Raw genomic sequence first — 27,548 nt, 5'->3', positions numbered from 1 at the left:
CGACAGTTGACAGTAAACAGTAGGACATGGACCAAACGGAAATGTAGAAAAGCCCAACACTTAATTGCTCGTTGTCCTTCTGCAGACAGATGAGGACTTTGTTTCAACAGGCTTTGGGGAACTCACTGCTTTTACTGAAAGGGCTGGTGTCGTGCTTTTTATTGTAACTATTTGCATGGTTTTAACAGAATTAAATCTATCTATCTGTCTATCTATCTATAATCTACCAATGTTTAATTGCTTTTTTCTACATTTTTAGTGGTTTCTTCTTCTTCAGTGATCTTTAAGGTGCCTTGAGTCTCATCAGGGAACAAAAAGGGATATAAATTAATATATAATAACAACATACCACCCTATTGTGCTTTTTAATGTTTTTAATGTTTAAAGCAGTGGCGTCATGTGGGCTATTTAAATCAGGGCCACCCCACTGCTTATCAAAGGAACACCATCTGTCCTGTTTTCCTCGCACAGAAAGAAGGCAGACTCCCAGGGCCAGCCCAAGCTGCTCTTTCATGACACCCCAGATTTGCTGCTTCCTTGGGGCAGCTTCTCCTGCAGGCCCAACGACAGGGCCGGCCCTGCAGAAGCCTTCCCACCCCGCTAACCCTCCAGACACGCGGGAAAAACGTCCTCCTATGCCTAGGGCGCCGGCAATTCAGGACGCCGGTCGGCTGGCCGTCCCCTTCCCCGGGCTCCTCCGGGAAGCCGCCCCTTCCTTGGCTGAAGCGAGCCGGACAAGGCTATCAGCGCCGCACCGAGAAACAACATCGCTCCACCCGCCGCCGCTTCTACTAGCCCACTTGCCGAAGAAACATGGAGTCACACGTGAGGCTTATGCAACTCGAGTGGCGTCCGCCGCGGCCAATAGAGGCTCCCCGAGCGGCGGCGCGGCCCACCCGGTATGCAGATGTGGCTTCGCCTCAGCCAATCCCCGCCCGCCCGAGCGGGCTCCCTCAGGCACGGTCACGTTTCTGACGGTATGAAGCCCGGAGTTTGCCGGGCTGTGAGGGGGCCGCTTCCCGAGGAAGGAAGAGGCGGCGGCGGCGGCGGCGGCGGCGAGTGAGCCGCTGAGGGGAGAAACGAGGGAAGCTGCCGAGCGGAGGGGGTGGGCGAAAGAAGGACTGCCGGCCGCTCCCGTCCTTCTCCCCCGCTTCCCGCCCCCGCGGAGCCCTTTCGAGGCAGGCAGCGTCACTCGTTGTATAACCGGCGGCTTCCGCCAGGCGGGTCTGCCGCTCCTCGCGCCCGCCGCCGCCGCCACCCCCGGGGCTGGAGCGCGGGGGGCGCGGGAGCCTCGGTCAGGGTAAGCAAGCGGCGCTGGTGGTGTTTGCGGGGCGGGGAGGCCTGGCCTTTTCCCGCCCGCCACACCCCCTTCCTGAAGGAGGAAAGGGGCGGCGGGACGGGGCAGCGCCGGTGGAGCCGAGGCTGCTTTTGTGCGCGGGAGAAAATGCCTGCGTTGGTTTGGTTTCGGGGGGGGAGGGGGGGGAGGGTGTCTCCTGCCTATCTATCGGTGGGATGGAGGCGCTTAACTAATCTGAACCAGGAGGCGGAGGCTCCCACGTTTCCTCTTATTCTGAGGCGTTTCGTTGTGTGGCAGTGGGGGGGGGGCTCGTCTTTCTTTCCTCTTTTTAAAATGGGATTCAAGGAAACGAGGTGCTTGGGCATGAAAAGCGGCGGTATGAAGTACAGCAAGTAATGTAGCTGCGTGGCTTTTGCGACCCCCCAGTGAAGGCGTGGTTGGGGGGGGCGGCAGCCGAAGGACACGTGGGGATCGGAATGCAGCGGAAGTTTTTAAGAAGTGGCCTCGCGCGTGCCTGGGTTGTGTAAGTGTGCTACTACTAATAAGGCTGCACTCCTCCTGAAATGCACGCACCGGAGCGATCCCCTTGGAGTGACAACTGGAATAAAATATTGGGGGGGGGGCGGTGAGCCCCGCCCCGCATAATCCATCACCTGACGTGGTGCGCGAACAGCATTTGAATGACTATGCCCATCAACTTGTGGAGGGGGCGGCCCCGTGAAATATTTTATGGGGGGGGGGCGAAGGCCCCTTGGAGTTGGTTCCCATGGGGGGTTGTAAGTGACTGGCACTACCGGATCGCTTAGGCCACCGCTGGGTCACTGGGCTGCTTTCCGTATGTCAGTCGTGGCCAGACTCTGCATAGGCTCCGTTGAAGGCAGTACTACACGCTTTGTACGTTTGGGGACGGGGGGGGGGGACGGGGAGGCGAGCTGTCAGGTAAGCTGCGCTGGGGTTGCCAGGGTGGCTTTCTCTAATCCTTTGAGCCTAGCGTTAGGTGGTAGGATAGAATAATGGTTTACACTTAATGCTCCACTTGCGCTTTCAGTGAGCCAAGATGTGTTTTTAATTCTAGGTGCTGTAAACTTTTCCCGTTGGCTGGTTGCATGCCTTGTTAATTTTGTTCGCCCCCTCCCTCCCTCCCCACCCCGCCTCCCAAGTTCATTGCAGTATGATGTGATGTAACTGAGATTAGTTGTGTCTTTAGCAACAAGTCCCTAGGTTTATGATTGATTATGCAAATGTTTGCTGATGCTGAATGGCTATCATTTTAGATAGTGGTTAAATTGGTCTGGATTTTTAATAGTTTTGTAGATTACAAAAGTGATACAGTATTTCGTCTTTTAGTACTGCCCTGGTAAATTCAGAGTAGTACACCTGTTATATTCATAGATAGTGTATGGGCAGCATAAGTAAATGGGCATTGTTGAGAAGGAATGGCAAGTTACATCTTTTTTATCTCAAAAGACTTTATAATTTTGCTTTTTTAAACTAGTTTGGATAGTAAACTTTCATGTCACTCTAATCTTTAAAATATTAAAACATCCTGATACTAGTAGAAGTGCAGCAGTATAGTACTTCAAGAAATACTGCATTGAGTAATTCTCATTGGTTTGGGATTTCAGAATGTTATTTGCAAGGAAAACACCTGCTGCAGCCTTTCCCAGTGATGTAAAATACGTTTAAGAACTTGTACTGTAGTCTAATCCTATACAGAAGTAACTTTCACTTTATTGATAAGGCTTTTCCCCAAGTAGATATGCATAATATTGGAGTGCTAATGGATACATCATTTATAGCAGTTGATAGGTGGAGTTGAGATTAGTAGTTGAAACAAGGTGAGAAGTTTTTATCAGAAGTGATATTTCAAGTTTCTGCTGTGTTCCTTTAAGCAGGCGTGCTGTTTGTGTGCCTCTGACACAGTCATTTATGTAACTGTACTTGTGGCCTGGAATTACAAGGAAGAACCTTTCTGCTTTTTATGAAACACAGGAGTGGAATTTTGAAAGCTCTTTAGTAGTAGAAAGACAAACGTGGAACTGGAAACTTTTAAGATGGTGGTCAGCTCTAGTACAAAATGGGGAGCAAATGATGGGCATTTGGGCTGAACAAAACTTATTCTGTTTAAGACTAGAAGGTGATATTTTCAACAACTTCAGTAAACTTGTATGACATCTTATCTATTTTTGTTGGCAATTCTTCTGTTCCTTTCTCCCAGTGCTTTTATTTTTTCCCTACCCCCTATACTTTGGGATTCATATATCCTGAATCAAAAAGAGGCAATCATGTCATGCTCTGCAATAGAGGTTCTCAGGCTGTGATCTACGAGGTCCATTCAAGTGGCCCATGGCAAGGTGGCAGAGTACTTGAGAATATCTGTACTTGGCCCTGCACTTCATTTATTTTTTCTGATGATGGAATTGAAGCTGTTCTGACCAGGCTTGGATTTTCATACAGGCTAACAAGGCCCTGGCCTGAGGCTTGTGGTTTTCATAATAAACCACTGGTGCAGTCTACTATTTCCCCCCCCCCTATTGATTTCCCATTAAAAGCCTGCTAGTTAGAGGTCTTTTTCAGTTGCCTGACTTAGGATTCATGATTTTTTTTGTAATTCAGAGCTGATTTTAACAATGATGTTGGTTCTGAAAGGTGGGGAAAGTTACTTTATCTTTGCTTCCCCAATTGTCAGAAGATAGTGAACCATAAGAGGACCCGGATTTTTTAAATGAAAACCTTGGTCAAATGCTGTTTGAAAGTCCATGACTAGAATGTCTGCCAAATAATTGCCATCCACATTCTTGTTGACACAGGCAAAGAACTGAAAAGTTTGGTGAAGCAGGACTATGCTTTGCAAAATCCATGCTGATTCTTCTTTTTTGTGAGGTTTGTTCTGCTATATGTGTATGCACTGTGTGTGTGTGTAATCTTTAAGCTATTTTGCCTGTCGTTTCCAAGACATTCTGTCTTGTGACTTTCTAATTCTTAGTTTTGTTGCCAAGTCTGAGAATTTCATCTATTGTCACTGTTTCACTCTGCTCTTCAGATACCATTCCTGAAATAATGACTTCGAATTGTATCTTCTGCAGAGAAGACAGATGCAAATAACTCATTCAACTTCTCTGCAATGTCCCTTATCCTTAATCAGTTTTTTCTCTCCCTAGTTTCCCACTCTTATCATATTTAAATGTGTTGGCCTTAATGTATAGAACCCTTGCTTTCTCAGCTTTGACAGAATTTGTGGAGCCCTCTTATTTCGTCATTTGGGCAATCCAATATAATTAAGGGGTTAAAGTGTCAGATTCGGGGCAGGTCAAATAACATCTTTAATTTACCCTTTCAGCTTCCTTTTATGAAAACCCTTACCTCATTTGTAAGAATGGTTCTCTTTTGAAAACAAATGTTACAATATTGGTGTTTCTTGACAGCTTTTCATTTAAACATACATTGAACATACAGAAGCATATGATAGAAAGGACAAGTAGAGGATTGGTCATAGGCCTATTTATGTGCAAAGATGATTTTAGTAACAAATGTAGCTTGCTCGTAGCTGAGTCAGTGAAAACTTAAGCTATTATGTAAACGCATGGCACATACCTATGACAGACTGGTTTTCATTGCCAAAAAGGCCTAGTTACTAAGTAACATAGCAACAGGGCAATTAATTCTTATAGTATCTGTAGTGAGAATCTGGAGGTGGTTACGAGATGGAAAGATGTGTCTGCTGTTGAAGACTCTCGGCAAACTGTGACTGCAGTTCTGTTTACCAGCATTTGCTGACCTGGTTCCCCCCAGATATTTTGGATTACAACTCAATTCAGCCCCAGCTAGTAAAGTTGTGCATGAGTTGTAGTACAAAACATCTGGAGCGGTCCAGGTTGGCAAAAGCTGCCATACCCACTTACCTGGAGGGAAAGCTCTTTTGAACTCAATGGGACCTATTTCTGCGCAAACATGCACAGCTTTGTTTCGGGTTACAAACGGACCTCCGGAACGAATTAAGTTCTTAACCGGTGGTACCATTGTACCTGGTAGGGATGCAACCTTTGTTCTTAGGTATAACTGGGGGCAATTTAACAGATCTGTTACATCTTCACTTTATTTCTCTTGAGGAATGCAAATAAAAATGGTGGAACCATTTGAAGTTTAGAAAAGTTTAGTTTTTCTTGATTAAGCAAGAAATGGTATTAGAATATTAACTTGCATTAAATGCTTGATGTTGCAAACCTGAGTAGGAGACTTGGATTTTCAGAAGAGAGGTGCTTGGTCAGTTCCTACAAGAGGTATGAATGCCTCTATTAAAAAAAAAAGTGGCATGTTAAAATGGTAGCCATGCCTGAATGTACCATGAGCACTCTTCTTCCTAAAAAACAAATGTTGATGCATTAATTTCTAATATGCATCTTCCTTATTTACCGGTAAATCCCTGCCCCAGTAACTGGAACAAATATGGTTATGTTGTAAGGCTTGGCTGGAGGCAGTGTGTTATTTCTGAGTTTTAGCTGGAAACATGTAGTGGTCAGCACTTTTCTAGTATAAGGTGCTGGTTAGTTGTCAATTTCATAGTTGCACTGTGGTGTTAAGAAAGCAAATGTGCTGCATATAATGGTCCATATTTTATTTGAATTGTACTGTGGGAGTGATTGAAAATAAATAAATCTACACCTGTTACTATAACAGAAAGTTGTCAACAGGTTTACCATATCTATCAGCCAATCACCCATTCCCACCACCCTTTGAGTAATACCCCTCCCCACCCTCCCTATATAGAAGGGTCTGGTGACTTCTGTTTCAGTGTATCTGAAGAAGTGTGCATGCACACGAAAGCTCATACCAATAACAAACTTAGGTGGTCTCTAAGGTGCTACTGGAAGGAATTTTTTTTTGAAAGTTTGGATTTTTTCATTGCAAAAACTGCCAATTTACAACTGTCTTTGTTAATGCTACAGGTGCGACTTCTGCTCTCTTCTAAAGAACCGTTTGACTGACTTGAAGCCCGTGAAAAAGGTGTGTCCCCTAAAGCAGGTGCTTGGTATGTTTTCAATCTTTAAAATCCTTAATTCTTAATTTACTATAATATGAACACACGCACACCCCTCACACATACATCTGATACCTTGGTGACTGAGTAGTTTAGTGGAACTCACATCCTCTTAAAGTATGCTTAGGAATTAGTCTAAATATTTCGAATTTTTTGTTTAATGAAAAAGTTTTCATGTATTGTAATTTTTTTCTGATTTCTTTGTTTTATCTTTTTGGAATCTGCTTTGATCTTTTTTTTTACGATCAAGTGGTGTATAAATATTATTAAATAAGTAAAATAATTTTTTAAAATTGCTAGTGTGTGTGTTTTGGGGGGAATACCGTATTTTTCCTTCTATAACACGCAGATTTTTTCTCCTAAAAAGGAAGGGAAATGTCTGTGCATGTTATTGAGCGAATGTGTGGTCCCTGGAGCCAAATGGCGCGAGAGGAGGCAAAGAAAATCAGGCAAAAATCAAATCGCGCGTCTCCTAGAAGGGAAACCTGAAAAGAGGAAGCGGCTGCTTTCCTGCATTCTGCCTCAGGGTCTTACTGCCCACCCACCTCTGTTTCCTTGCTATGTTTGCTCAAACGGAACAAAGAGCAGGGAAAGCCCCTCCCCTCCAGGCAAGCAGAGGGGAAAGCAGAGTGAAAACATGAGAGAGAGAGAGAGGGAGAGCGCTGGCTGGCTTGGGTGGGTAGGTGAGGGAAAACTTTTGCCTTCCTTTCCTCCCTCCCGTTATACCCCTCTCCTGCATTCTTAGCCAGCTGCTTCTCTGCACACCCCTCTCCTGCTCCTTGTCCCTTCTGTGTTTTTCCTTCCCTCCCCACTTAAAATGTGGTTAAAAAGCATGGATCCACATGGATCCTCAGGATCTTTGCATTGGGTCAGCCCAAATTCACCATCAGATCACATAGCATGTCCATGGTTACAGCCTGCCCCCCCAAAATCACGCACCCACTGTTGCCTGGGACTGCAATGGTGCAAAAATGTGGTTAAAAAGCATGGATCTACATGGATCCTCAGGATCTTTGCATTGGGTCAGCCCAAATTCACCATCAGATCACATAGCATGTCCATGGTTATAGCCTGCCCCCCCAAAATCATGCACCCACTGTTGCCTGGGGCTGCAATGGTGCAAAAACGTGGTTACAAAGCATGGATCCACAGGTATTCTCAGGATTTTTGCATTGGGTCACCCCAAATTCACCATCAGATCACATGTCTGTGGCCACAGCATGAAGCACAAAAATGATACATCCACTGTTTCATTCAGAATGTTTTTTCCCTTGTTTTCCTCCTCTAAAAACGATGTGCGTGTTATGGTCAGGTGCGTGTTATAGAGCGAAAAATACGGTAAGTACTTTCCTTTGTAAATACCACACTGGTCTTAAAATGCTATCTGCTCTTGAGCTCTGATTAATTCTATATCTGTTAGAAACTATTTTATAGTGTAACATTTTTTGGATTTCATGGGTGCTTCTGTATAAACCTAGTTTAAGTTGTAATGCCTTTTTCCCCTTCTCATACCTTTTGTTCCAGAGTTATTAAAAAATACATCAAGAGGTTGCTTGAAAAATCCACTTGTCAGTGAAAAAACTAATTGGAAACTATGAAGGTCTAAGGACAATCAGATCTTGGTGCTCTTTTGTAAATGAAAGGCTAAATAGTTATTTCTTACAGGGTTGGCATAACTGACCATCTTTGGCATTTATGTGCTTCCAAAATATTTGTAGAGAACATCATTGGGGTGGGATTCCAGGTATTTTTCTTATATTTTATAGTTCTAGAGGTGTCCGGATCCTAATGGCTGAGAATTAACATTAGAAGAGGAAGAAACAAGGTTTAAGTGTTCTGGACCTAGGTTGTGCTTTTTGATGCTAGCTGGGAGGGACCGTGATGTATAGTACATTTATGCCAACCTTTCTTTTTAAAATATAAGGTAAAGCATGACAGTTGTCTTTCATGATGTGATCCCAGTAGCTGACCATATCTCTCAATATAGATTTATGGCTCTGCAAATACTTATATCCAATTATTTGCTTATTCCCTCTTGTTACTTGCTGCTATTTGGTTCAAGGCTGTTTCTTGGTGTAAGAGGAATAGTACAGTAAGTTTCATAATAGAAAGTATCCAAGTATGGCTAGCAGTAGTAATGTAGTTTAAAAAGGTAAAGGACTCCTGACAGTTAAGTCCAGTCGCGAACAACTCTGGGGTTGCGGCGTTCATCTCGCTTTACTGGCTGAGGGAGCCAGCGTACAACTTCCAGGTCATGTGGCCAGCATGACTAAGCCGCTTCTGGCGAAACCAGAGCAGTGCACAGAAATGCCGTTTACCTTCCCACCGGAGCAGTACCTATTTATCTACTTGCACTTTGACGTGCTTTCGAACTGCAAGGTTGGCAGGAGTTTAGCTTGTAGTTGGCATGTAGTTTAGCAGTGCCCATAAAGTGCAATTCCTCTTTCAACCAAAAGCAAATTATCTTGCATGCATCTCTAGATAATTGGGAAGAAGAGTGTTGCATGTTTGTGAAAGCTTGGGTCAAGATGTAAAATGTCTAGAAAATTCAGTTAGGGTATATAAACCTTTGGTTCATCAGGGTTATATTAAGTCTCCTAAATGAGACTAACTCTGAAAGCGCTTTTGGACAATTTCTCTAACCTTCCATCATTTATATAGAAATGGTGAACCAGAAAATCTAAAGTGATTCTGTACCATATGACCTGCAACAATATACTAATTTTGTTAATACAATTAATATTTATGGGGTTAGATGCAAACTATGTTGTATACATTTAAGATCTGCTGACCTCAGTGGTACCAAAGTGTGACTAACTTCATCTAGATTCAGCCAGTAGTTCTTTGCATGCTCATTCGACAAATGTTTTTCTTCCTCCTAGGTGAACTCAGATGTAAAATTTGAAAATGCTGCATACTGATAACAAAGATGACTTTAAAAATATCAGAACTGTACGGCAGCTTATGCTAAGTACAGGTGCTCTGTTCTGTAACGGAGGAGCTGGATTCTGAACTATATGAAACAATTTGAACTCTTTGAAAATATTTTATAACAGTCATTGACCCTGAAGTTCTTTGCTCAAAATGAGTGACTATTTGGAAATGGCAAATGCAGAAAACATGGATATTCAAATGAAGAATGAACAGAATTTGGAAGCCCTTCAGGAAGATATTGAAATGAATGGTGGATCCAGTGCAAATGATGCAAGTGAGAATTACTCCAGTGGGCATGATTCACATAGCAATGAGGGTGAAGAAAATGGGAAAGAAGCAACTATGATTATGGAATCTTTAGACTGCTATAAAAGGTAATGATGCTACATAGTATTTTTGGTTGTATGAATGAATTAGAGAGAGAGAGAGAATGTATATGTAACTTGCACTAATGTAGCTACAAAATCATCCAATATGGTGCCTTGGATATGCCCCACTCATCAGTCATTTATATGGAGATACTGAGAGTGTTGGTGGTTTTTAAGTCCTAACTTGAAATGTAACATGTTCACATCTTATGAGGGGGTTCGGTTCCAAGGGTAAAGTGTATATGCAAAAGTCATCTATAGTCAAAAGCATGTTTCCCTTGGAGCTAGGCTGCCACGAACAGTGAAGAGGGACTAGAGTCAGCATGCTGAACAGAAAGCAAGGCCAGAGTTTGAATGTTCTTTTCACTCTGTGTCCTCTTGGGTTACTAGGCACCAAAAGAACTTTTAAGCTCCCTACCTTGCTTCTCAGGCAAGGCCTGCTTGATGTGCTGGCTCTGGGACCAGCAGGGATGCTGTCATGAGATCTCACAGGAAGTCAGACTGACCTGTGAAATCCCATGAGGGCATCCCTACTACATTAAGAATAGGGCTTCTGCTACTAGTATTGTGTTGCACTAACAGCTGCTGCAGTTGGATCTCACCCATTGAAATAAAGAGACCTAAATTAGTCTTGTCCATTAATTCCATTGGGTCTTCTCTCACGTAATCTCTTTTCTTCCAGTAGCACCTTAAAGACCAACTGAGTTAGTTCTAGGTATGAGCTTTCGTGTGCATGCACACTTCTTCAGATACACAGATGTGTATCTGAAGAAGTGTGCATGCACACGAAAGCTCATACCTAGAACTAACTCAGTTGGTCTTTAAGGTGCTACTGGAAGGAATTTTTTTATTTTGTTTTGACCATGGCAGACCAACACGGCTACCTATCTGTAACTGTAATCTCTTTTATATTAAATAACAGTAAATTAAGAATGATCATACCACACATCTTTTAGATCCTTATATGAACAAACACTCCATGTAAGGAAGAAATAATTATAAATCTCAATAGTCTTAAGAGCAATGTATACCCAGTCTGCATCCAGTTAATCATTTTGCTCTCTTAAGTAATAAACATTAAGAACTTGGGCTTTGTAGAATACAAAGCTACATTTAAACCAGAATTGTTTTTGTTCATGTTGTCTAGCAGTGAACTACCATCTAAATCTAAAACCCAGAAGGAACTAATAAAAACATTGCAGGAATTAAAACGGCATCTTCCTCCTGATAAAAGGATCAAAGGCAAACCTAGTATCCTGGCAACTCTGAAGTATGCACTTGGAAGCATTAAGCAAGTTAGAGGTAACTATATCAGACCTTTCTGTTGAATCAGTGAAATTTAAACCTCATTGTTGAACTACAGTAGGAAACAGCAAGAGAGATTCTGAATTAATAACTGTGTCTCTTGGTATGCTGGTTGGATTCCTGGAACATTTCATTTGTCATAACCTTCCTCTTCTTGGTCTTTACTTTCTTCAGCTAAAACACTAGGGTGGGACTTGTTTGATATCTATTCAATATGAACATGTATTGCAGATGAACAGTGTGAAAGCATTGCAGAGTAAAAATTTCAAATTAACTGCTCTAAAACAAGATACCACTTGCATGTTTAGACACACACACTCTCTCTCTCTTGCCTTACCTGCCACCTGAGAGCTGGTGTCATAACCCAAGGTGGGGGAGGGGATTACCATGTACCTGCTTAGCAACCTGAAGATATATAGAAGAGGTTGTCTTTTCTTAATGTTTGTTTAAGCCTCTGGAAACCTTGATGGTAGGATGCATATTCCTGAGCTACTTTTCTGTTCTAATTAGACTACCATGTAAACAGTGTTATTCAAAATATAAACTTTGTTCTCCTGTAGCCAATGAAGAATATTACCAGTTGTTGATGACTAATGAAAGCTATCCATGTGGCCTTGATGTATTGTCCTATACTGTGGAAGATGTTGAAAACATTACTACAGAATACATCATGAAGAATGCAGTGAGTATCCTTGCCCATGAACACATGTGCAAATGATTTTTTAAAGACTGAACTGGGAGTTGCAGAAATTCACAGTTGTTAATAATCACAGATTCTATATTTCTAAATCGAATAACAGCATACACTGTGTTACGTCACAGATAGTGTGGTGTGGTGGTTAAAGTGTTAAACCTGGTCTATGAAATGTACGTTCAAATTCCCTCTTGCCTGTGAAGATCACTGATGACCCCAGGGCAGCCTGTCTTCTACACACAGTTTGTGTGAGGTTACATTGGGGGGAGCAACCCAGATCCCCATGCTGCTTTCAGCTTTTGGGAGGAAAGGCAGGATAACATTGTAGGAAATGAAAAATAAAATCTAGGAAACCACTGCCTTCCAAGGTAAAGCATACATCTTGTCACATTGTGAACAGAGAATGCTCTTGGTCTAGTTTCAGTGATACAGGGGATCTCTGTGAATTTCCATCTTGCACTATTTTGAAGCCTTTTGAGTGCTTCCAGAGGAAATTCAGTAGCATTAGAAAAACACTTGGGGCTAATTAGACTCAACATTCATAATTGTGTAACCATGGTTAAGAGTCAAGAGCCATTGGAACCTATTCTTTCTAAGTAAATGGGAAGTCTGTCGCAGATAAGTGCAAAGGCAATCTGCAAGAAGGAGAAGAGGCAAAGAAGATTGTATTGATGACTGCTTGGAGTACCCCACACAATCTTATATGGAGTTACTCTTCCGGTGTGGCATCTAATAAAATTTGCTTTAGATTACAACTGCCACATTTTTGTTAAAAAATCATTGATAAATATGCAGGTAAATACTAATACTCTTAACAAGAAAAAATGTAAACCTACCATGTCTCATTATTTTAGAATATTTGTAACTCACAAAACGTCTGTTTAACATTTTCCCTGACTAAACTAGTTTTGACTTACTATGTATTGGGTGCTTTATTGTGTTTTTTTAAAGGATATGTTTGCTGTAGCTGTTTCTTTGGCTACTGGGAAAATTCTGTACATCTCCGATCAGGCTGCCTCTATTCTCCACTGTAAGAAAGATGTATTTAAAAATGCCAAATTTGTGGAGTTTCTGGCACCTCAGGATGTCAGTGTGTTCTACAGCTCTACTACTCCATACAGATTGCCATCCTGGACTATTTGCAATGGAGTTGGTAAGTGTGTTTAAATTGTTACACCCCGCCCCCCGGCCACTGCTCATCTGCATTTGAGCCATTAGGATATGTCTTTGCTTAATTGCAGTTTCTTTAGTGTTTTGCTCTTTTTAATTGGCACAGTCATTTGTAGCTATTAGATACAAATATTTTATATTCTGATCTGTTTTGTCTCATTTCATCTGGCTAATAGGATGATTAAGCACTGTACTTACATGCTCCAGAGAGGTCACTGTGTATGCCTGTTGCTGCAAAATCAACAAGGAGCCTTGTGGTACCTTAAAAACAATATGAAAAAAATTATTGTGGCAGAAGCTTTCATGGGGCTGAGCTTACTTCATTGAGTTGTTTGTCTGACAAGGTGGACTCTGTGTGAGGAAAGCTTTTGTTACAGTAAGTGTATTAGTTTTTAAGGTCCCAGAAGAATTTTTGTTGGTTTTGTGCATACTTCCGTTCAATTCTTTGGCAAAACTAGACTTTGCTTTTGATATTATTCCAGTCCCTTCACTGGAACATCATACAGTTAATGTGAATAGACTCTGTCCAGCTTTTAAAACTGTATTGTTCAGAATAGAACAGCAACCTTCATGCCGTTACTTCCCAGTCTTCTGATGCCCTGAGAGATAGCAACTTTGATTAGGGAAGAGCTTCCAATTTTTAAAATATGAATTTTCTCTTATAGCTTTGAAAACCTATTTTAACAACTACATCTAATATTAGATAAATTAGTTTGGTGCAAACACAGTGTAGAGTTCTCTTAACTGCACTAAAATAACAAGAAGAAAGGCACCTTTCTCTGCCAGTTACTCTGTGTTTGCATTGTTTTCAGCTGAGGGGACATCTTTCTGACTTTCAGAGTATACACTTCTTTCTGTTACTGTAGATTATAAAGTCATTTTCATACTTTTATATTTTTACAGAGTCTGCCACCCAGGAGTGCATGGAGGAAAAGTCTTTTTTCTGCCGCATCAGGTGAGGCAAAATTTTAAGTCAGCCTGGGGACTAACAGATGTTTTGCTTCAATCTATTTATGTTGATTGGTATGTGGCTTAGCCGACTTACAAAGATGAATTCCAGAATCCTCACTAAAAGCTGAATAGACCTTACAGTTTAAGATGTCACCACAAAAAGCAGTTTCTAGACTGTTGCACATTCAGTAGTGGCAAGTGAGGTGGTCAGGTGGGCTCTATTGCTGTCCCGGCTTCCCAACACAGTGGGTTGCTTACCAAGAGAGTGACTCCACCACGTCTCTCTCCCCATAACTTACCCCTCCCCTTCTTCCCCTCAGTAAGCAACTGTAACTCCTGTGTTGGGAAACCAGGAGAACAGCAATAGAGTCCCACCTTCACCGCCTCTCTGGCCGCTACTGTACGTATTGCTTCTCACATAATAAGGCCTAATGGCCCTTGCACATAGATGGTCATGGAAAACAGGAGGCTGGCCTTTTTCCTTTCCTTGCACTTCCTAGAGTGTCACCTTGGAGACTCTTGATTTTTCACCGGTGATTTTTCAGAGGATGCTTTAGTAAGAAGGAGGGTTTAAGAGTCCCCATATGTGCATGGAAGTAGCATAGTCCAAAGCCCATCGCTTAGATGCACCTACCAAATACCTTATTCTGCTTGTGGGCTATGCAAACTATAAGAACTCAACTGTTGTTTCTTTTAATTTTTAGTGCAGGGAAAGAGGAGCATACTAGTGAGATCTGCTACCACCCATTTCGTATGACTCCATACCTTATCAAAGTACAAGATGAAGATGATCAGCTTTGTTGTGTGTTGCTTGCAGAAAAGGTCCACTCTGGTTATGAAGGTAATAATACAGCAATTATTTTTGTGCTTGAAGTAAAGCATCTTGTTCATGTAAATGCTCTAGTTCTACAAACCTTGTCCTTTTTTTCCCTTTCAGCACCCAGAATTCCTTCTAATAAAAGGATATTTACAACTACACACACCCCAAGTTGTTTGTTCCAAGATGTAGATGAAAGGTGAACTACTAAAACTATGATATGCATGGTTGTGTCTTTAGCTGTAGTATTGACTAAAATGCAAAAATAGGTAGGAAATATTGATGTGTGACTATAGTGAAATGTCCTCGGTGGGATACCTTTGCAGTTGTTTAAATAATGAGGATATTTTAAAAAAATAATAGCTCTTAGTGAATCTAATTGTGAATTTGATCCATGTTTGACCCGTATTGCATTAGGGACAGGAGAGGTCTTTCTGATGCCCATTTTCTTGAAATGTTCTTCAAAACAGTGATGGGATGCATTTCTAGGATGACCTCTTAGCTCCTTTTTTCTTTATTTACTCATACTGAAATTGCATAACTTAATTTTATTTTGATACCTTGTTCTATGTAGGAAAAGGGGGAAGATGGTCACTATAGCAGCTTGCTGGGTAGGACAGAGCTACTACGCCATCTTCCCAGTAGGTGGGTCACTCTTGCTTACCAGGAGGGAGAAAGGTGAGGCAAGGAAAAGGTTGGTGTGGTGTAAATCTACGGGCATAGTCAATCTGGTGCTTCTGATGGTGCATTTTCACCATGCCAACCCCCCCACTACCTCACCCGCTACTGATAAGCAGCTGCAACCCACCTGCCAAGAAGTTGGCATACTGAATCCACCCCACCCTGCTTCTGTTTTGTATTGTATATTTTTGTCTGCACTATAAGTCCCCTAGAATCTTGCTTTGTTTTAGCATCAGTGTGTTGCTGTGCTGACCTCCCTGCCATCTCACCTGCCCCCCCCCCGATAAGCAAGAGAGACTCTCCTGCCATGAAGCCAATGTAGTAGCTCTGCCCCACCTGGCAAACCACTCTGGTTTATCACAGGTGACCACAACTGCTAGAGTTACTAGACTTTTCGGAGGTTGCGTGCTTCATAATTGCCTCTTACGTCCTGACAATTAGCACAGAAAAGAGTGTCGTAAATATTACACAATAATATTTAGGTTCTGCTTATTGGTTTACAGAACTAAACCTGATACAAGTCCAAACATTTATTCTGTTTTTATTTCAACAAAGTCTGTAAATGAACTTAAGGCTGTGTTTAAATGTATTTTGCTTCATGATTATTTAACCTTTTGTTGTTGTTAGAGCGGTGCCTTTGTTGGGATACTTGCCTCAGGACTTAATTGGAACTCCTGTCTTAGTACATCTTCATCCAAGTGACAGACCTTTAATGATAGCAATTCACAAAAAAAGTAGGTGACTCCTTTTGCATAGTGTGTTTTTCTTGAAGGTTGGGAAAAAATAAAGGATGAGGGATCCTCATATAGTTTTTGGTAACTTTCAATCAGTTCATTGCTCTTCTGATTATTAGATCATAAAAACATACACACACTGTTTATTGTAGACTCATGAGCTAGATCATACAGTGGTACCTTGGTTTAAGAACGTTTAGTTTATGAACAACTTGGATTAAGAACGCTGCAAACCCGGAAGTAGGTGTTTTGGTCTGTGAAGCAGAACATGTTTTGCTTCCTGTTGAGTGTGTGTAAATTGAGCCCCTCGCTGCTATGGGAAAGCACGCCTTGGTTTAAGAACACTTTAGTTTAAGAGCAGACTTCCGGAATGGATTAAGTTTGTAAACCAAGATACCACTGTATTAAATTAGGAGTAATATGTTATTAATGCACCCATATATTTTGTTCTAATTTTTTATTGTTTTAGGTTGTACATGGGTCTCCCATCCAGGTCTACATCTGCTTAGTTCTGAAACTTATATAACATCTGGTGTTTTCACATTATTCACTGACTCTTATACACCCACAGCCCCATTTGATCCCATGTTGGTGTTAAGACCACCACAAATTCCTCTACCCCACTCAGAAATAGATAATATTAATAATTAGGGAAGCATTTTAAAATAGAGTAATGCTTAGCTGTGAATTTTCAGTAGTCTCCAGTTCTCAAGCACATTTAATTTTGATACCTTTATTTAAATGTTTCAATGTGAAATCATGGGAATTACAAATGCTTGGATCATTTAAAATGAGAAATTGTAAATATTTCTACAATAAAGCTGAAATTTGAATCAATTATTTTTTGTTACAGTTCTTCAGTGCGGTGGACAGCCATTTGATTATTCACCAATCAGGTTCTGCACCAGAAATGGTGAATACATAACTCTGGATACTAGCTGGTCCAGTTTCATCAATCCCTGGAGTCGAAAGATTTCTTTTATAATTGGAAGACACAAAGTTAGAACGTAAGTAAATAAGTGGTAATAAAAATGAAGGTTCTTGTGTCATGAACCTCTTAAATACTGAAAAGAATAATGAGGAAACCCGATTTCCACAACTACCTGAATAGCAACAACCTATTGGAAATGCTGCCCACCCCCAAAAAAAATTCTTTAAGAGCTGATCTATACATCTTCAGAAACACATTCCATAATATAACCAGAAATTATGGGAATGGCTTTTTAAAAGTAAATAACAGGTGTGGAGTGCCCATTCTGGATCAAGATATAAGGGGGACTTTAACCCTTTCCCCCACTCCAAGTCCAGACCTGATCTGAGGTGGGGGGGGGGCTCATGTGCTATTTGCATTGAAGAAACACTTCTATTGGTGTTAATGGGCACCTTTCTTCAAGTACAAAATAGCAAGTAGAGGACCTGATCCAGAGTGGGGGACAAAGGATTAAATCCTCTATTAATGCCCCTCCCCACTTCACGACAGGGTCCAAATCCAGTTCAGGCTCCTGCACCTGTTTTTATTTTTTAAAGTTATTCATGCAGTTGCAGAATGGCAGTGTGCCAATTAAATGGTTGAAACATCTGCCCCTATGATGTGGATATTTCACAACTTTTGGAAAACCTTTCTACTAACAGTTGCTGGCTTTCATATTAGTAGTAGCAAGAACCACCTCCTTTCAATGTAGAACATTCATGTGATAATAATTGTGATACATTATGGCCACTGCTCAAAAATGCTTTACCGGTGATAATTGGATAATATCTGACTACATTTGGGATAGTTCTGGTGTTTTTGCTTCTGTGTATTTAGTACTGGTAATTATGGAGACGTTTGTCAAATGTGTGGAGCATGCAAAGTTCACACATAAGAAAATGGAATCTATTTGCAACCATATTTCTGAACATAGATTTGTTGAGGGGGGAGGGTACACACAACAATTGCTCTTTTAAATATGTGCTATAAAGTAAATGCTTTTAACAAGAAACTTATAAGTGCTGCAGATCTTTCCAATCTTGTCAAGAATTACTTCAGAATGAAGAAGTCATGTTTGGAGTGAGTAAGCCTGAATATTTTATTAGTTTAAAAGTTTGTAGATGCAATAGAAAAACAAGGGCTGATATAACTGAAACAAATACATTTGTCATATTCTAGATATTATTAATGATTTTTACAGTGGTCCGTTGAACGAAGATGTGTTTACACTTCAGTGCGCAGAAGAAAAAATCCTTCACCCTAGCATCCAAGAAATTACAGAGCAAATATATCGGTTATTATTACAGGTACACTTTCCTTACTGTGTTTTAAATCTAAATTTACCTAAACCTCTGGGGTCTCCTCTAGAAGACTGTTATAAGGTGAAATGTTCATAATTTTTTGTCCCAAAGTAATGTTGGCTTACAAAGTATTTAGATACTTGTTCTTAAAATTCTGACCTAGAAATTAACATTGGGTTTCTTTTCTCAGTTATTTAAGAAATTTATCATTACTTCAGCCACTGCAGTATTATTCACTTCAGCAGTTCTGTTGACTGTAGGTTTATGGACAAGAAGGCTCAGGCAATACTAAAACTGGACTGCTCACCTTGAAATTAGTGGGATTACATCACCATAAACTAGAACAACTGGGGTTTTATGGGTATGCTGACTCAATTTTTGCCCCATTTCTGTTCTGGAGCATGGACTTGCTGATAGTACTTGCATTTTCCCAGGTGTGTCATGCCACCTATGCTGCGGGTGATTTGCAAAATGACATTCATTCTCTTAACTAGAATGTTGGCTTATCCTGTTATCCTGTTTTATCATGAAAATATATCCTTGCAATCATTGTCTGCCTATACAGGAGGTTGTGTCTGTGAAGATGCAGGTTCTAGGTGCAATTCTAAAATTATTTCTTGAATATGAGGAAAAACTTACCGACTTTCTTGATAGCTTGCTTGATTCTTGAACTGCTTGATTGCTTGGTTGATTCTTAGTACGATATGATATGATATGATATGATATGATATGATATGATATGATATGATATGATATGATATCTTTATTGTCATTGTCCCTTGCGGAACAATGAAATTGAAAAACTACATAAAACTACATTAAAACTACATAAAAGTACCACAAAACTACACAAAACTACATAAAACTACATAAAACATTCAAAAACCCCTAAAAAACTCTAAAACCCTATTTTAAAATACACTATACTACAGAGACCCCTTATGCTGCGCTTAGAACCAGAATTGCATTAGCGTAGAAACTGTTTTTCAGGCAGCGAGTCCTGGCCTTTATAACCCCATACCTTCTTCCAGAAGGCAGAAGCTGAAAGAGATCATTTCCGGGGTGCGTAGTAGTTACAGTATGCAGAATATTTGCAGTATATACACTCCAGCTAGTCATTTTCTTTTCTGTTGAAAATGTGTGTGTATATATTTATATTTAGCCTGTACATAACAGTGGCTCTAGTGGCTATGGAAGTTTGGGAAGCAATGGATCACATGAGCACCTAATGAGTGTGGCTTCATCCAGTGACAGCAATGGGAACAATAATGAAGATACCCAGAGGATACCCAAGCCTGTAAGATTTCCATTATATTATCATAATAGTTTCAGTCTAATGGGAAATTGACCCTGGGGGGTTTTCTAACAGAAGTCTAATACCTTCTTCATTCACCCCAATCAGCAATTACCATGTATGGCTTACTGTAAGTTTTTTCAGTAACTCGTTTGTTTGTTTTAAATCTTCACTCTAGAACTCTTCTCAAGGTATTTGTAAAGATGGACGTGAGGCCAAAAATAAAGAGCGCGTCTTCGTCAATTCCAGATCAAAGCTTGAAAGTGAGAAGAAATATGCAGGTATGATAGCCAAGTTAATCTGGAATTAGATTTTGGAATAACTCCAATAGTTTAGCTTTAACCAGGAATACCTTGTCCACAATGTGTGGTCAAGTGCACACAACCCAGCCCTGTTTGTAGTTGTCATTTTGCACAAACAGCTTTGCTGTAGACTGGACACTCTCACATGCTCATACTTAAAGCCCCCACCTATGTTCCCAGGAGTGCATTCAGCAGCTCCCTAGCTTTTGAAAGGTCCATATATAAACATTCTTGGGGTGTTTCTGTTACACAGCGAAATCCAGTGACCACGTGGAAAGTGCTACTCAGCCAGCAGAAAATGATGCTGTTGGAATGGCTTGTCAGAGGAGTTTGGCTGCAGAAGAACTGGCTTGGGGAGAGCAACCTGTTTATTCATATCAGCAGATCAGCTGTTTAGACAGTGTTATCAGGTGAACAACATTCCACTCCACTAAAGCAATGGCTATATGGAACTGACAACTTTATTTCTAAGAATATCAGGGTGTGTGTTTTTAACCAAGGGTTTCTGGGGTTTTTTGCTTTGACTTGTAGGTATTTGGAAAGCTGCAGTGCAGGTGATGCAGTGAAGAAATCACAGCCTTCCTCAAACGCTGCTTCACTGAATTCTGATATGCTTAGAGAGAAAAGGCATGACATTAAAACACCCACAGGTATTTACTGTTAACCAAATTTGTAATGCAATCCTATGCATGTTTATTCAGAAGTAAGTCCCACTCAGTGGTGGCTGGTGCCTGCTGGGATTGATGGGTGGAAGGCATGGAGACCAACAGCAGGTGGCACCAGAGCCAATGACAGGCACAGTCATTCCCTGACTGGTTGTAAACAAGTAAGAAGACAGGCAGGTGGGGGCTGGCTGAGGGCAGACTGAGCTTGGTGGAGCAGTGCCCCATTTGCCTAACAGACCAGCCTCCGCTGCTTCCACTAATAATGCACTGTATAAAAACTTGTCAGTCAGTATCACCTGTCATGTTAAGTAGGGGTGGGAACTGTGTTTGACTCCTCAAAGTAATTTAGTTAGACCTGAGTTGTATTCTTCACTTGCTGTCACATTTATTTTGTCTTGAGAAACTTACATTTATACGTTTCTTGTTCTTTTCTTTGTGTGTGTGTATCTCTGTGTTGTTATGTGTTGGTATTTGAGAAGAAAGTGTGCTGTCAAAATCCCACATAGGCCCTACGGAGTTGGAGATACCTGAGAAATCGAATGCTTCTGCTGTTGTTGGTGCTCACTTAACTTCTTTAACTTTGCCTGGCAAGCCAGAGAGCGTTGTATCTTTAACCAGTCAGTGCAGCTACAGCAGCACCATAGTTCATGTTGGAGACAAAAAAACACAGCCTGAACTAGGTACAGTACTGCTTTACAGTTTCTAAGGAATATAGACTTTTATAAATCAGATTTAAGAATGACTATGTGCTCTCTTTTATGTAGAAGTGAACCATGGGAAGACAGATCATGCGAATTTGGAAGAACAAGTTCTGATTAGATGAAAATGAGATCAACATTTCACTTTGTTTCCCCTAAATGTTTTTGTTTGTTTTTAGAAATAATAGAAGATGGTCCCAGTGGAACAGAACCCATGGAGAGTCAGCTTATTGCTCCACAATCTACCACTACTCAAAAGAATCAAGAAAAAGAGTCATTTAAGAAATTGGGGCTTACAAAGGAAGTCCTTGCAGTGCATACACAAAAAGAAGAGCAGAGCTTTCTGACCAAATGTAAAGAAATCAAAAGGTTCCATATTTTTCAATATAATTGCAGTTACTACTTTCAAGAAAGACCCAAAGGACATCCTGGTAACCGTGGTACGACTCTCTTTGCTTATAGCCTCATAACACCATCTTAATGAAAGAAACCCATTGTCATGTTGCAAATGTGCATAGGCAGTTCAGGGTGCTTAGTTAAGTTCAGTTTTCTATCAAACCAAATTGTAGTTGGCTGACATTCGGTTGCTCCAGAAACTCAATATGCAACCTTAGAAGTATTAAGCAGGTGGATGTGGGATTAAACTCACATCATCAGTGATGCATAGTTTTCCCCTTCTCCATGATTTAAAGAGGACATGATTTGCTACTGTATGCAAAAGAATGAAGGTAATTTCTTTCCTAAACTTACATGTTGGGGAGCAAGGCTCACTGGGTACAGTGAGGCTTACTTCTGAGCAAGCATGCATAGGATTGTGCTATTCTTCTAGCTTAGAGGTTTGCCATAACGTGTGGAACACAGGATTAATGAGATGGCGGAAGAGACATGATTTGTGTTGGGGCTCCCCACAGCTTAGAACTGGAACCTCATTTAAATACCAGTTCGGCCCTGGTAACTGTGAAGAAAAGAATGTCTCTAAATGTGTGCATAGTGTCTCTCATCTGCTTATAAGCAGTAGCCAGTTTCCACGTATCTAGAATTTACAGGAAATAGCTTTTGGGTCCAAAGATGTGTTTGAGTATTGATGTCAACCTTTTTAAAAGTTAGATGCATTGTTGAATAGATTTTCTGCCTTTCTCTCCAGGTGTTCATGGACCACGACATGGCTCTGGAGTAGATCAGTCTTGGAAGAAAAATGGGAAGAACAGGAAATCTAAGCCAAAACGACAGAAGCCACACAATTCTTCAGACAGCACTACTTCTGGTACCAAACCTCCACACAGGTTTCCCCGGCTTGTCCCAAATAGCACAGCCTGGTCTCCGTCAGATACTTCTCAAGCAAGTTATCCAGGAATGCCTTTTCCTACAGTTATGTCTACATACCCACTTCCAGTTTTTCCACCAACAGGAACTGTGCCACCAGGTCCTGAAGCGCCTCTTTCTGCTTTCAGTGAATCGCAGGACTCGGGAAATCCCTGTCACTTGCCATTATCACAGTTTCCCAACCCTCTGATGACTCCAGTGGTAGCACTTGTACTCCCCAACTACATGTATCCTCCAATGAACAATGGGATCCCCCAAGCACTTTATCCTGATCCACCTAGCTTTCCTGCTCAGCCTTCTTTCTCTTCCCAAGCAGTGTTTACAGCACAGCCTCCATTCACTGCCTCAAACACATTCCCACCTCAACCGTTCCACTATAATCCACTGGCAGGGAGTGAAAAGACCACTGTTGTAGAATCTCGAAATGAGCAATCCCGTTCATGCACTCCACAGTCTCCTGGCCCACAAGGTCAAGCCTCACCACCATTGTTCCAGTCCAGGTGCAGTTCTCCTCTACAGTTGAACCTTCTGCAATTAGAAGAAATGCCCAAAGTGGCTGAAAGTGGCGCTGCTGGTACACTAGGACGCCATGGAACTTTAACTGATGGAGGGGTGACGAGCAAACCCATGAGCTCAGATGACTGCAACAGAAAAGCATCTTCCCCTGTAAGCATTGTCTGTAACTTTCTGGGAAATATCTGTCTGGAAAAAGCCAACATTTTTATCTAATTATGCACATGGAGAGCTCTTTCAATAAGCTCAATTTTTAAACAATTCCATTTTAAAACAATTTCAAATTGTGCATGTTCCTTGGGAAGATTTGTACTAGTTAATATTAGAGTTCTTAAATTTATGTGTTGCCCAATGTAAAGAATATCTTGGGCATTTTACAGCACAGACAAAAATATATAATGCAAAATAATTTAAAGCTTTTAAAAAACACTAATAAACAACAAACCATAATAAAACAGCCAACTATAAATGAATCTCAAGCTCTTGTTTTATCCTGTGAGCCATCCTGAGACCTGCGGATATAAGGTAGTATACAAATGTAATACATCATCATCATCTTGTTGCATAATCTTAGATTAGGAACTGGAGTTGTGAACAACAAAAAATACCTTTTGAATTGACAGTTTGTTTTTTGTGGTTTTGTTCTTTCATTGTTCAGGTTGGATGGCCAATGGAAGTTCAAAATAGCGATGCCTTCTCTGTATCTAGTGATTTACTTGATATTTTACTCCAGGAAGATGCAAGTTCAGGCACTGGGTCTGCTTTGTCAGGAAGTGGTGTTTCAGCAGCTGCTGAGTCCTTAGGCTCAGTTTCAAATGGATGTGGCATGTCAGGCAGTGGAACAGGTAACATCATGTGTGCGGTTAAGAAATCATGAGGTTATTTCAATGAAAAATCTGTTCTCCGTAATTAAAAGCACACCTTTTTTATTGTTGTTTCTGAAGGAAGTAGTGAAACAAGTCATACCAGCAAATATTTTGGGAGCATTGACTCATCAGAAAACAATCAGAAAACAAAGGAATCAGAACTGGAAGAAAATGAGCAGTTCATTAAATATGTCCTCCAGGATCCCATCTGGCGGCTGATGGCAAACACAGATGACACTGTTATGATGACTTACCAGATACCCTCCCGGTAATTCAGCGTTAGTTCAGACTTCAAGCAGCTTGCACTGTGAACTGCCACTTCAAGTAGATGTATACTTGAAACAGCACTAAAAAAATTCATTTCTCAGAACTTCTTTCTGTTGCCTCTTTCCTCCAATTTAACCAAACTTAATTAACAAATAGAAATATAATATACAGAAATATAATAAAATAGGAAAACCATCCTCTTTACAATGAAGTGAGTTAGTGTCAATTTCAAATGCCAGTAATGTTTATTTATATATATATATATATATATATATATAATAAAAACTACTCTGGAAACTGTAGCTCTGTAATGGAAATAGGGGTCTCCTAACAACTCTCAGCAGTCTTAACAAACTACAGCTCCCAGGATTCTTTTGGGGAAGCTACAACTGTTAAAGTGGTATGATAGTGCTTTAAATGTCTAGTACAGATGTGGCCTTAGCAAATGTGCTAAAGATGATCTTCTCCTAGTTCCCTCAACTTAATTTACCTTCTCAGACAAAATGGAATTTGGCATTTGGGTGCTTGGCATAATACCTGCAATGGCAGGAAGCCTGAGCTCCAGAATAATCAACTATTTATAAAGTCTGCATGTTCGGGTAGTTGAAGACCTGAAAGGGGTTTGTCTGTATATTTTACTTCAGAAACTTAGAAACTGTTTTAGAAGACGACAAACTGAAACTGAAACAAATGCAGAAGTTCCAGCCAAAATTTACGGAGGAGCAAAAGAGAGAGCTACTTGAAGTGCATCCATGGATTCAGAAGGGTGGACTACCGGGGGCTGTTACTAATTCGGTATGTTTCAATGGTTATTTCTTCTTTCAGTATAAAAGCATTAACTTCTATTTGAGACTTAAGAGTACAGTGGTGCCCCGCAAGACGAATGCCTTGCAAGACGGAAAATTTGGGGGCTAGACGAAAGGGTTTTCCGTTTTGGAGGCGCTTCGCAAAACAAATTTCCCTATGGGCTTGCTTTGCAAGACGAAAATGTCTTGCGAGTTCCTGCGGGGTTTTTTCCCTTTTTCCTCCCTTTTCCTAAGCCCTAAGCCGCTTATCAGCTGATCCGCTGATAAGCCGCTTATCAGCTGATCCGCTAAAAGCCGCTAAACCGCTAATAGCGCTAATCCACTAAGCTGTCAATGGGCTTGCTTCGCAAGACGAAAAAACCGCTATACGAAGAGCCTCACGGAACAGATTAATTTCATCTTGCGAGGCACCACTGTACTCAAATCACAGAGTTGGAGCACTCAGAACCATATTTGCAGTGTAACCCTAACCATGTTTTTGCAGAATCAAGTCGCATTGTATTTAACTGGGTTTACTCCCAGGTTTGTGTGCACAAAATTTCAGACATAGTATGGGAGACGCTTTTGAAATTCATGCTGTTGGGTATTTCTAGTAACATGTCAAACTACAAGATACCACTGAGGAAGGAAATATGAGTTACTTTTTTCTTGTTTTTTTGAAGGAGTGTATTTATTGTGAAGAAAATGTTAACAGCAGACTGTATGCACAAGATGAAGAAGAAATCCATAAAATGGAGCTTAATGAAATGAATGAAGCCATTGGGGGGGAATAGCTCAACTACCCTGAACCAAGTCAACAGTGAAAATGTTTAATCCATGAAGATCCATTTTGAACATGATCTGCTTTATAACTATTGCAGTACATCATTAGATCTTCAGGGTTTTTAAGTTTGTTTCTTGTGAAATGGATCTAATTTTATATAAAGCAAATGGATTTTTTGTTCTAGAAAAAGGTCATTTGTGATTAATCTCTTTGAGAGGCTGCATCCCTCAACCAGTCATTGCTGAAGAAGTATAATATCCATTATTTAAAACTATGGAGGATATACTCGGAGCCTGAATGGATACAGCAAAGAATTTCACAAAATATTGTGCCATCCTAAAAAATTATTTCAGACTGCTTTTTTCAGTGACACATAATTTAGAAATATATGGCATATTTTCTAGTTTTGAATGAATTTCAGGTTAGCAGATAAAATCATGCATGTTTCCCAAACCTAACTTCACCCAATCCCATTGATAGTCTAATACTTACTGTTGTTAAAAGCAACTCAAATAATTTCACCTTTCCAAGATATCAAGTAATTTGTTTAGCTTCTTTAAAAAAAGGTTGTATGCATGAAAAATCCCTGGCGGCCCGCCCACCCCACACCAGTGTTGAACCATTCCCATCCTATTTTTCAATTATCTTTGATCCAAAATTATAATAAATTATTCTTGAAATATGCATCAGTGACTTGTTTGTTAAATGTTTTAATTGATGTTTGTTCCCACAAATTCCCATATTTTATCAGCCATCAGTAATTGTCAGTTCAGAAACAATCTTGTAGAGAATCATACAAAAAACTGCTAGTATCCAAAAAAACAAAATTACCCCTTGAAGGTTGGCGTTCTGAACCAAAGGAGCTATTTTCCCAAACGGGAGAAACTAATCTTAAGACTGATTTAGCTGGCATTATAATATTTCCATAATGAATAATAATCTGGGAGTTGCAATGATTGCATATATTTAAATAAGAGGATAAGTTAAGTGAAGGAGTCCGCCACTAAGGAAACATGGCTCAACATGACACGAACACATTTCAGCTTTTAATTGCCCCTCCTCTTTGCCTTCTCAAACAGCTAGCACTCTTTTACCAGCTGGATTACAGGCAATTTCCTCTCCACTGGCCCAGTAGTCACTTTAACTATACTACATTGACTATATATCATTAGCATTGTGGCCTCTTGTGGTGTGGAGGATGGTAATAAAATCATATTAGAAAGCCATCTGTAACTGGAGCGTTAAGTACATCTGATATCCGTAACTGCATTCAGTTCATTTTCAAGCTTTTTAAGATTTATCACTTTTGTTATTTGTGCCCCTAAAGTTAACTTCCAAAGACTGAAGTGTTAGTACTGTATAGAAAATGCTGTTTGTTGCTGAATAGCAGAGCTGATTTCAGGAGTTAGTCACGGCATAAAAATCACTTTTATGTAACTAGGACTGCCTCTCTCCACTTGCACTGACCCAGACCCTGCATTTATCATGAGACCCTTCTTCATGTGCTCCCTCCTCTAGAGGTCTGGAGGGCGACAACACAAGAATGGGCCTTTTCTGTAGTAGTTCCCCAGGGAGTTTGGCATAGCACCTTCATTACACATATTTAAGTGCCAGATGAAAACATTTCTCAACGTCCAGGCCTTGGGCTGATTAACATTCTATGGCCTTTTAAATGTATGGGGGGGTTATTGCTTTGTTTTTCTTTTAATATGTAGTTCGTGTTCTCATTTTCATGTTGGGAACAGCCCTCTAATCTTTGGATGAAGGGCGGTGTAAAAATTTAATAAGTAA

General features: G+C 40.6%; 1 protein-coding gene across 7 annotated transcripts; it reads left to right on the top strand.

Annotated features, from left to right (window-relative positions):
• Positions 1-929: 929 nt before the first annotated feature.
• PER2 (period circadian regulator 2) lies at positions 930-27,548 on the top strand. 7 transcript variants are annotated; one of them, XM_081863840.1, is made up of 23 exons: positions 930-1,300; positions 6,244-6,326; positions 9,218-9,643; positions 10,788-10,939; positions 11,503-11,624; positions 12,588-12,789; positions 13,710-13,761; positions 14,462-14,598; positions 14,695-14,773; positions 15,883-15,989; positions 16,843-16,996; positions 18,161-18,266; positions 19,423-19,557; positions 19,733-19,835; positions 20,110-20,266; positions 20,388-20,506; positions 20,998-21,201; positions 21,399-21,659; positions 22,364-23,208; positions 23,714-23,900; positions 24,000-24,189; positions 24,833-24,983; positions 25,657-27,548. In XM_081863840.1, exons 3-23 carry the CDS (start codon positions 9,420-9,422, stop codon positions 25,765-25,767), a joined length of 3,798 nt encoding a protein of 1,265 aa, XP_081719966.1. In that variant the 5' UTR covers positions 930-1,300; positions 6,244-6,326; positions 9,218-9,419; the 3' UTR covers positions 25,768-27,548. The 7 variants fall into 7 exon arrangements, with proteins under 7 accessions (XP_081719966.1, XP_081719962.1, XP_081719961.1 ...); XM_081863836.1 differs by having other exon boundaries at positions 932-1,300; positions 6,244-6,301; positions 10,785-10,939; XM_081863835.1 differs by having other exon boundaries at positions 932-1,300; positions 10,785-10,939.

Source organism: Podarcis erhardii, assembly GCF_964252035.2.
Source record: "Podarcis erhardii genome assembly, chromosome: 5".
In the NCBI taxonomy this organism is placed as follows: domain Eukaryota; kingdom Metazoa; phylum Chordata; class Lepidosauria; order Squamata; family Lacertidae; genus Podarcis; species Podarcis erhardii.
The sequence above is the reverse complement of the archived record's forward strand: the minus strand, read 5'-3'. Positions and strand labels throughout refer to the sequence as shown.

What these genes read in the sequence shown, in the direction of transcription:
- PER2 (XM_081863837.1), top strand. Translation starts at nt 9,420, where the DNA reads ATGAGTGACTATTTGGAAATGGCAAATGCAGAAAACATGGATATTCAA. An exon ending in CCCAGAGGATACCCAAGCCT is followed by an intron (nt 19,558 to 19,732) that starts GTAAGATTTCCA and finishes TCTTCACTCTAG; the next exon opens with AACTCTTCTCAAGGTATTTG. An exon ending in AAGTGAGAAGAAATATGCAG is followed by an intron (nt 19,836 to 20,109) that starts GTATGATAGCCA and finishes TCTGTTACACAG; the next exon opens with CGAAATCCAGTGACCACGTG.